Raw genomic sequence first — 10,846 nt, forward strand, 5'->3', positions numbered from 1 at the left:
GGGGAATTTCATGCATTATTTCAGGCATGAACAGCACCTGAGTAGAACCATCGACATTCCGTAAGCTAGCTGATAGCTTTTCTCAATGATAATTTCAGGCTTAATGCCAATATACTAATGTGACCCTAAACTTACTGTTCCTTGAAAAAATCCCAATATAAGGCTCAAAGCATCAGAGGTGACATTTGGGTTGTACTGCGTCGTACATGTCTCCGCTACAGTTGTCGTAAAGACTGAAGATCCAGTTCCTGTCAGGTCTGTATCATATGTGGTCTCAGGATCAAACGTCACTTGAAAGAATGTGATCACCCAAAAGATAAGCAGAAATATGAAGATGTTCAAAATGAAAAGCCAGCGTAAGAATACGAAATATGACGCAACACCGGCACCTTGATGACCTGAAACAAGATGAGAGTTAAACTTAATCATACTTTATTTTAGTTTTATATGCTTTTTATATCACTGCACGTTTGTAACATCACAGAAAATTGTGATGTTTAGGTAGTTTTTATACAAGGCTGCTGTCAATTAATGAATTAGAAATCTCAATTTTTTTGTCTCTAAAATATTTATTTGTTTGATTTGGTTTTATGTCACACCGACACAGTATAGGTCATATATTGACGTTCCAGCCTTACTGGTGGAGGAAGACCTCACGTGCCCTTCGGTGCATTATTTCAGGCATGATCGGGCACATGAGTAGAACCATCGACGTTCCGTAAGCTAGCTGGATCTAAGCTTCCTCACATGAAAGAATCCAAAGTCCCGATCAGGACCCACAGCAGTGAGGGGCAAGTGGTTTGAAGTCAACGACCTTAACCACTCAGCCAAAGACGCCCCTTTCTCTCAAAAATAAAGTTTCCTGTATTATAAATTTGTTATTAAAAAATTCCTGAAAGGTTATATGAACATATATAAACGGTTGTTTACAATATAAGCCTTGCCTAGTGGCTCAGGATATAAATGCAAACAACCTTTTATATAGGGCCATACAACCTGTCGGAAATCTTTATAACTACGGTAATAGTACATTGTATATAGATTTTTACAGTATAAAACACTAATCAGCCAGCATTTCAGCCTTGTCTTTATGTACATAATCAAGTCACTTCTTTCAAATCAACATTTCTGTAAATCAAATCAAACTTAAGTATTATGATCAAGGTTTGAGACAAACAGACTAACTGAAAACAATATTCTCTACAAATCTATCAATGGGCATAAATATCAAATAAATTAATTATTTAACAAGCTCTGAAACTTTTGTTATTGTAGCAAAGTGAACATAATTAAAATTCAATAGGTGATGCAGGATAAAACAAGTATCCTATTACTATACATTTCATTGTTTTAATACCTTCAATTTTCTTGATAGCATTTCTCCACATCTCAAAGCTGTACAAAAACTCGTTCCAGCTTATCTTAAAGCTGTTCCATCTCTAAAAGAAACAACAGAAAAATTATATCATGCTTAATGGATATGGTACTGTTCATACTTATAATTGCTTTCAAAATGGCTGTAAGAAACAAATATCATTTTTATGCTTGAATTTTGTTAGCTATTGTGAGATAAATTGCATGAGTTTTATGTCACATTGTTTATCTATTAAGATCTTTGTAAGCTAGCTGGATAGAATTTTAAGATCAGTAAATAACCAATCTAAGTAACAACAGCTATAATTACACAATGTTGAAATTATTTTTTAAGTATTTAGAGAGAATAAATCCTACTTATATGATTAAAGGACTCTGGTAACTGGTAATATTACGACACCATAAAATTCCTATTAAATGCCCTTCCCTTTTAAAGCCATAAAACCCTACCCCAACTCCCCCCCCCCCCCCCCACTCCAAGAGTTTTTTCATCAGGAAAATTCTACTCATCAGTGCTAAACTCGAGCATAAATCCCTAACTCTATCAAATCCTTCAGAATCCATTTCATTTTAAAATTAAGACAAAAATTTATAATATAAAACTTTAACACTTTTTAACATAATAACGTAAACTCCTTTTACACCAAACGTATTTACAATGATTTTTGAAATTGGGAAAATTTGTGTTTTAATAAACGCACTCCCTTTGGAAAATGTTTATCCCCCAGAGGCATTTAATAGGAATTTTACGGTAATTTGGTATATTCGTATATGACGTACATTTTTAACTCTGTGTCTGAGACCTTTGCTTGGCTTCACAGGTCCTGCCATCAGCAGTTCCCTGAAATGAAAAAAATTACCAAATAAAAACTTTACTCAAAATTTCTCCAAAAACAACCACAACTTGCAGTTTTTGAAAAAATTTAATTTTTAATTGTTTAGTGGGCTGGGGTGGCTTGTAGGTGTTAGTTTGTGGGTTTCTTTCTTTTGTAATTGTATTTCATATGTAACTTTGTTGTACATTTTGTATGTAGAAGTCATTAGCCGAAAACTCAGCCCGGGTGTAGATTTTCCGAGGTTTATGAAAAAAACCATGGAAACTGCTTCAAAAACCTTGGAAATAAACCAGTTTTACAAGGTTTTTTTTTAATTCCGAGGTTTTTTTAAAAACCTTGGAAACTTTATCCAAGGTTTTTGTATAAAAATCCTTGGAAATAAAGAAAACCTTGGAAACTATCTCGGAATTAAACACTCTGCCAAAAATCAGCTCGGAAAAAGCATGGAAATAAGAACTTTGTCATTTTTTTGCTCGGAAAAGAACTTTGAAAATTTACGTAAAATTTGTTGGAAACACTTTGCCAATATTTAGCTTGGAAATGACCTCGGATAATTGAACTTAACTAAATTTCATCTCGGAAAATGTTAAGACATAATCATGATTTAACTTATAATGGGCATCAAAAGCAATAATCAACAGTTAAAGCAAACTAAGATAACAACCCGACTGTAGATTGCCAATGGATATTTTTTAATCCATGGTCAGAGCAAACAATTGTCCAACAGCATGGAAAGGAGAGATTTGGTCCAGGGAATCAATTTTTAGTATGGACATTGTCAATGGCCAACTTCCTTTTCAATAAATTTGTACTTTAATCTTCTGAAGCCATTTTTTTGGGAGGAATCAATTAAAAAAATTTAAGTGTGAAAACATGGAAAAGTTAAATACAATGTAAATTCCTTGTTGCCATAAAATACCTTTTATTAATGGCTATAAAGGTATTGTAACTAATCATAATAAGATAAACATTATTCAAATAACTGATGATCAGAAAGACTTTAAAATTTTATTTTTTATTTTCATATTTTTTTTTATTATTTATAATTATTGTTACTAGATATCTTCTCCATTTTTAAGAATAGATAAAAGAGCAAAACTTATAATTATACAAAAAGAAACAATCAGTGTTTATGTCTATTAGTTTCCAAATGCATCAGTATTTTTCCTGCAGTTTCTTTCTATATATAGACTTAACTTAGGGTTTCTTGACAGCCTGTAAGCAACACTGAAATAAGAATGCTATTAATCTTTAATATATGTTTTTATGCCATATAAAATAGTATATTCTACTAAGCAAGTCTGTGACATACATTCAGATTACAATTTACTCTGCCATTAATTATGTGTACAATAAACATAAATAGTTTTTAATTGTCCTTTTAATATATAATTATGTACAATTAATGTGTAAAATATGAATGCTTGATAATTTCTTATAATTAAGATAAATAAATACTGCATCCACTAACTTTTCACACACAGAATATAACACACTGATCAGATAAAACTAATGGCACCCCAGGTGGTTCCCTCTATCGTATGCATGATCAATCTTCTTATTGAGCATTCTGGGATAGACCAGATTGTTCCATGTGATTATTCAGGGGGAGTCTGGGTTTTTATACCATCCAAAACAGTCTAAAATGACACTGCAACTGTGATTCTCTTTCAAGAACTTATTATAATTTTCAAGTTTTACTTTTATTTAACATTTGATATATTTGTACCTTCAATAAATGTAAAAATAAAATGATGATGGCTTTGATATTTTGGGATCACCCCTGTTTCACATTATGATTGCCCCTTCAGTTATACTGTTGAAAAATTTGAATCTCAGACATTAATGGGTCAAGTGGTTATAGTTGGAAATAGTGCAAACCTGGATTTATTCTAAGCAATTTTGGACATATCTTGTTTTAAATGTTAGGGAGCATATTTTGGAATTTTCAAAGAAAACATTTATCTAAGTGTGACAAGATTCAGGAAATGTTTGGTTGTTGTAATTGAACCTAAAGATCAATGACCTGGGACAGGAAGATAAACAAAAGAAACATGATAGTAAAAAGGTTCAGGTAAATAATTTTAGATTCATTTATGCATAAAATCTGTTGTTGTTTTTTTTTCAAATAAGTATTAAATACAAACTATTTTAGATCTATATTTTTAACCTAAATGTAAGCTAGTTTAAATACAACTGTTTAGAGGATATTTTATGAGTATAAATGTTAATTTTGTCTATGATTGTATTGAACAAGATGAGTGCATGAAACTATGATGACATTATTTATAAACTTTCATCTTTCATCTATTATTTGAATCTACAAATTTTTAATTACAGAGTCAGCTTGTAAGCAAGTTTGCAGGACTGTTCCAAACTACAAGAAGATGGCAATCCAGCTTTGCCGTGTTTTATCATAGTATAAAGCAGAGTAATATACTGGAATGTCATTGGCACCTTCAAAGTCAAGTGATTAAGGAAGCCAACTGTAGACCAGGAAAGGCTTCAAGGAATATACTACAGTATGTTTTTGTTTTAAAACTAGGTTTTGAAAGTTTCAATTTGAAATTTGAATGAATGAAGGTTTCTGGAACTGATTTTTATGCCCCCACAATGTGGGAGCATATAGCGTTGCACTTGTCCGTCCGTCCGTCAGTCCGTCCGCACTACCGAATAGGGATAAGGGGCCATCTAACTGTAAACAGAACAAAAGAGAACAATAGAGTTCATTCCGTAACAATAGAGTAAGGGGCCATTGGCCCTCTATTAAACAATAGAAAATAACAAAAGAAATGGCCCTTTATTCCATTTCGGCCGGACGTCCGTCCGTCAGTCCGTCCGTCCGTACGTCCCGATATCTTGTGAACGCAACTCCTCTTAAACCGCATGGCAGATTTTGCTTAAACTTACAGGGATGAACAACCTTAATGTGTAGATGGTAGTAAAGGAAGGAATTTTCACTGCGACCAAATTTAACAGAATTATGGCCCTTTGTTGATTTTTTCACTAGATACTATGTAGAAATTTTGTGAACGCAACTCCTCTAAAACCGCATGGCAGATTTTGCTTAAACTTACAGGGATGAACAACCTTAATGTGTAGATGGTAGTAAAGGAAGGAATTTTTGCTGCGACCAAATTTAACAGAATTATGGCCCTTTGTTGATTTTTTCGCTATATACTATTTAGAAATTTTGTGAACGCAACTCCTCTTAAACCGCATGGCAGATTTTGCTTAAACTTACAGGGATGAACAACCTTCATGTGTAGATGGTAGTAAAGGAAGGAATTTTTGCTGCGACCAAATTTTACAGAATTATGGCCCTTTGTTGATTTTTTAACTATATACTATGTAGAAATTTTGTGAACGCAACTCCTCTTAAACCGGATGGTAGATTTTGCTTAAACTTACAGGGATGAACAACCTTAAGGTGAAGATGGGAGTAAAGGAAGGAATTTTCGCTGCGACCAAATTTTATAGAATTATGGCCCTTTGTTGATTTTTTCACTATATACTATGTAGAAATTTTGTGAATGCAACTCCTCTTAAACAGGATGGCAGATTTTGCTTAAACTTCCAAGGATGAACAACCTTTATGTGTAGATGGTAGTAAAGGAAGGAATTTTTGCTGCAACAAAAATTTAACAGAATTATGGCCCTTTGTTGATTTTATCATTATATACTATGTAGAAATTTTGTGAACGCAACTCCTCTTAAACCGGATGGTAGATTTTGCTTAAACTTCCAGGGATTAACAACCTTAATGTGTAGATGGTAGTAAAGGTAGGAATTTTTGCTGCGACCAAATTTAACAGAATTATGGCCCTTTGTTGATTTTTAGTTTTCAACTTGTGGCACATGTAGTCCAAAAAATATTTTACCTAGAGTCATAAGATTGACAGAACAGTGGCGTGTGGGGGCATCCGTGTCCTATGGACACATTTCTAGTTTTATTGATACTTTGTTGGAAATGCTATTAATGTTACATGATGACTCTCCAGCTTTACTGATGCAGATGTCACTTTGAGCAGACAGATACAATTAGTGTAGGCAATCGGAATCACCTTATGAAAAGCGTTATTTTTTGCAATATTTTTAGAGTGCTTTAGGTTGTAACATCCAGTATGACATAATCTAAAATAATAGTAACAAACATCGTTTCTTTTCTTAACATCGCAGAATTGTCACATTGCTTACCAAAGTTTTCTTGAAATCCTGTCACTAAGTACTGATGAAGAAAAATAAGAAATCAACATGAAAAAAATTAAATTCACTATTTCAAAACAGTAGACAAACAATTAAAAGTAACTACAGAAAAGGTCATTTGAAAATATTAAAGCCTTCATTTTAAACAAAGGTCTTGAACAACTAATCATTCAAGTAGTTTTGGATCACTCAAAAGATGTATTTCTTTTCACAAAAGTGCTGATTTTTTAAAACAATATATATCAACAGTGAACTGATATTTTTGTCTATGGAAACGTTTTAAGGAATGTATCTTTTTTATGCTCCCCGAAAAATTTCGGGGGAGCATATAGTCGGCGCCTTGTCCGTCTGTCCGTCCGTCCGTCTGTCCGTCCGTCCGTCTGTCCGTCCGTTGTCTTGTCCGGAGCATAACTTGAAAACCCTTGGAGATAATTTGTTGAAACTTCATACAGTGGTAGAGGGCATCGAGGGGGAGTGCAGTGTCAAAGAACTATAACTCTATTTTGCCCAGTTTTTGAATTATCTCCCCTTATAGAAAAATCTTGTCCGGGGCATAACTCTAAAACTATAAGAGATATCAACATGAAACTTTGTAGGTGAATAGATCTCAATGGATAGATGTGCAGTGCAAAAGAACCATAACTCTGTTAAGCCTTATTTTTGAATAATCTCCCCTTTTAGAAAAATCTTGTCCAGGACATAGCTGTAAAATTATAAGAGATATCAACATGAAACTTTGTAGGTAGATAAATCTCAATGGGTAGATGTGCAGTGCACAAGAATCATAACTCTACCTTGCCTAATTCTGGAGTTATTGCCCTTTGTTTATTTTTACTTTTTGAATTGTCCAGGACATAACTCGGAAATCATAACAGATAGCATCAAGAAACTTTGTAAGTTGATAGATCACATTAATTAGAAGTGCAGTGCAAAAAACTGTAACAGCCTTGCCTAATTTTGGAATTATTGCACTTTGAACTTTTTCCACGGACATAACTCTGAAACTACAAGAGGTGTACTTTCCTGTGTCCAAAACCTATTCGGGGAGCATCACCCGGCTCAAACCGGGCTCTTGTTTATTTAAGAAATTAAATGATGTAATTCTGATTGCCTACACATACTGAACTGTCCTGAGTATAACCTCAGGTGTTCCTTAATCCTGGGCTGGATAGCTCCCTCAGAGGGAAGAAGCCCATCCTGGCTTCAGGAGTCAAAAATACAATGTTGTAAGGCAAGTAGTTTGAAGTCTTTGATCCTGACCACATGGAGAGGGAAGCGCCAAGTGGTGATTTTATATTATTGTTTTTCTAACTTCTTTCAATGGCTGTACTTTATTAAATATTTACTTTATTTATTTCAGGAATTGTATCCTGGAGCATTTTCCACATGTGACCCCTGTGATGGTGAGGGAAAAAACTAAGGGACACTTTAAAATCATGAAGAGTGAACAGGAATTCAAAAGATAGATATTTGAATACATTAAAATATAGCCGGATACCAAAAAAATTATAACTGAACATTGATTGTAATATTTACCATTAAAGACTACAACTAACTTAACTTTTCATTTGTAGTGCATTACTATTTACTTCACACTGACATTAAATGTTTCAGTGAGTCATGTGATCATTTTTTGCTCTGTATTATTATAAAGAAGTTTCTTAATTCCTTAAAAGGACAATATAATTGCTCTTTTCAGAATATTTCATTGGATGTTATATTTCTGATTTTCCATGGATATTCTAGAAATTTCCAAGGTTTTTGCTCAAATAACCTTGGAAAATTCTCTGATGCCCTTAAGTAAGAATCCTCGAAAATATAACAGTATTCCCAGTTGTGAGAAACTTTCCGAGGTTTTTCATTTAAACCTTGGAAAACAAACCACGGAAACACTTTAAAATTCCTTGGAAATCGTTCCAATACTCCGAGGTCACTCATTTTCCAAGGTTTTCTAAAAAAAATCCTTGGAAATTATTTTACGAGGTTTTTATTCTGAAATCCTTGGAAATCGTTCCAATACTCCGAGGTCATACTTTTTACGAGGTTTTTTTTAATAAAAACTCGGAAATTTTTTACAAGGTTTTTCACCCTCTCCCTATTTTTCCAAGGTTTTTTTAATAGCAAAGTTTTGCATTTTCTTGTTCCAATACTCCAAGGTTTTTTTCCAAGGATTTTGAGCCAAAAACCTTGGAAAATCTACACCCGGGTGTCCAACATATAAAATATTGAAGTTCATGAGGCATGTAGTGCCAAAAGGGAATTCAATATTTTACTTATTGGACTGTTTGAGGCTTATGTTTTACTTTATCAAAAATCATGAAATTTATCAAAGAATTTCAAATAATGTATGTTTAAGCAATTGTTTTTTTACAGGCAAATTCCCCATAGGGTAGCCTCTTGATTGATAAGATGTCCGTGACATGAAACTTTTATTTCCAAATTGAGAAGAAAAAAGTTTCCAAAATTGTGATAAATTTCTGATATTTTGAATGATTGACCAAGACAAGAGGGGGATTTAAGGACGATTTATACTGACTATTTATTTTTAAAATCATATTTTGTACATGTATAATTATGTGAATTTAAAAAGATATATAGCAACAAAATGATATTGTTCATATTTTTAATTTGATGTTTGTCATACCACAGAAGTCTGTTTCTATATAATATTATAAGTATTTCATATAATGTTATCAAATATAATCCTTTTTGTATTGAATAGATTAATTTATTACCTCTATTACCTGTACTTGAAAAGTTTATTACCTGTACTTGAAAAGTTGAACTAAATGACACATTACATAGATGCAAATCAGGTATGGATGTCAGCTTAATGTACATGAATTTCTGTATTGTGTAGACAAATGATTATTGTTCCATTCGTAAAATTCTGTAACATGCGAAATGGGTTGGGGAAGGCATTGCATTCCTAGTATCTACATCTGATATAAGATTTTGTTTGGGTAAAATTCCACAGTCCTGTGGTCATATACAAGCTAATCTACACTGTTTAATATAAATGTGTTACATGATTTATAATGGAAAAATGGATGCCTACCTGTACTGTATCAAAAATACAACACATGCAGTATCTGGACAGAACAAAAGAATGATGTCATAGTAGTAATTTAAGTTACTTTATTATGCATTTCAATCATCTATTATTAAATGACAATTTGAAAGTTTCACTATTATATTTGTGTTTTAATTTACCTGAAATTAAACTGAGAACAAGAAATTGACAGATATACATTTGTAATGCATATAGAGGGGTCTTCACAAAAGCCATAATTCTGTCAAAATCCATGCAATTATTTGAAGGATGGGATAGTGATTCCTATGAGGCAGTACAAAAAGTTGCAGGCAAAACTTTGACCTAAGTGTTACATTGATAGGATAGCCCAAGAATTCTTCCCAATGTTGTTTGAAAAGTCCAGCTAAATAAAAAAACAAGAGTGAGTATCTGTACAAGTGATATGTGTGGAAGCTGTAAAGAGAGCATACAGAAGGTCTAATAAGATTTAATCCACTATTACAATATTTTGAATATGAGGAAGTATTGCAGGGTCTTCATTCACTTAAGGCAATTCAAAATGTTCTGCTATTAGATTTCAAAAACATTTCAACATCAATCCCTCAATACAGCATACATTAAACATTCATATAAAACAATAGAAATATCCTAAACAAATTACCTGTGTTTTGTATTCAATTGATTTTTATGACAACCATTCACTTGCTATATGATTTATGTAATTGACTATTAAAAGAATGTGTTATGGAATCATGTAATTTACTGAATTATGTAAGGTCAATATGAAATCCATACTCTTGATAAATAGAATCAAACAAAGCTGCTAGGTGTATTTAATACTTGTACAAATGGTAACAATTAACTGCTCAAATAAAAGTAAACACATTTTATTGTTGCACAAAAATTACAGGACAATAATAAATGGTTAACAAAGAAAACAAAATATATATAACACTGGAATGAGTTTGAGATTTTTAACTTTATGTAATAATCTACTGGTTTTGGTTTTTCTCTGGCCTTGATATCACTATCATTTAGAGGAAATAATTTCTTCTTTTCTAATGATTTATATCTTGTCACTGACGTCACAAATATTATAACATCCATTAGCTAGCTGGCATTTCTGATCCAACTTACTGTGACATTATGCTCATTTTTTCATTGAATTGACTATATATGTTTCAAGATTGACTAATAATGGTGATTGACTATCAGTTGTCATCGGAAAATATTTAGGATCAAATATGTCTAAAGCTGATGATGATAAAAAGACTGCCCCACTCTTTTTATATCTTGAATGATACTGGTATTTTTTAGTTCTGATGGATATTTACAGAAATTTCCTTGGACCATGTCAGTTGTTTATCATGCTGAAGTATTGTTTGATTTTATTAAC

The 10,846-nt window shown here is 32.5% G+C and overlaps 1 protein-coding gene and 1 long non-coding RNA gene across 2 annotated transcripts; one reads left to right on the forward strand and one right to left on the reverse strand.

The window, feature by feature from the left end:
- Positions 1 to 135: 135 nt before the first annotated feature.
- On the reverse strand, positions 136 to 2,211 carry LOC132738498 (transmembrane channel-like protein 7; the record flags this gene model as incomplete). The annotated part of the gene is made up of 3 exons (XM_060726003.1): positions 2,155 to 2,211; positions 1,358 to 1,439; positions 136 to 398 (listed from the first exon to the last, which is right to left on the reverse strand). Coding segments are annotated over exons 1-3 (396 nt in total), but the record flags the coding sequence as incomplete, so codon positions are not given.
- Positions 2,212 to 2,436: 225 nt separating this feature from the next.
- LOC132738499 (uncharacterized) lies at positions 2,437 to 8,112 on the forward strand. Its single transcript, XR_009626882.1, has 3 exons — positions 2,437 to 4,284; positions 4,551 to 4,732; positions 7,777 to 8,112. It is a non-coding gene; the product is annotated as an uncharacterized LOC132738499 (long non-coding RNA).
- Positions 8,113 to 10,846: the final 2,734 nt, after the last annotated feature.

Source organism: Ruditapes philippinarum, unplaced genomic scaffold, assembly GCF_026571515.1.
Source record: "Ruditapes philippinarum isolate M1 unplaced genomic scaffold, ASM2657151v2 ctg23500_1_1_1_1, whole genome shotgun sequence".
NCBI lineage: Eukaryota > Metazoa > Mollusca > Bivalvia > Venerida > Veneridae > Ruditapes > Ruditapes philippinarum.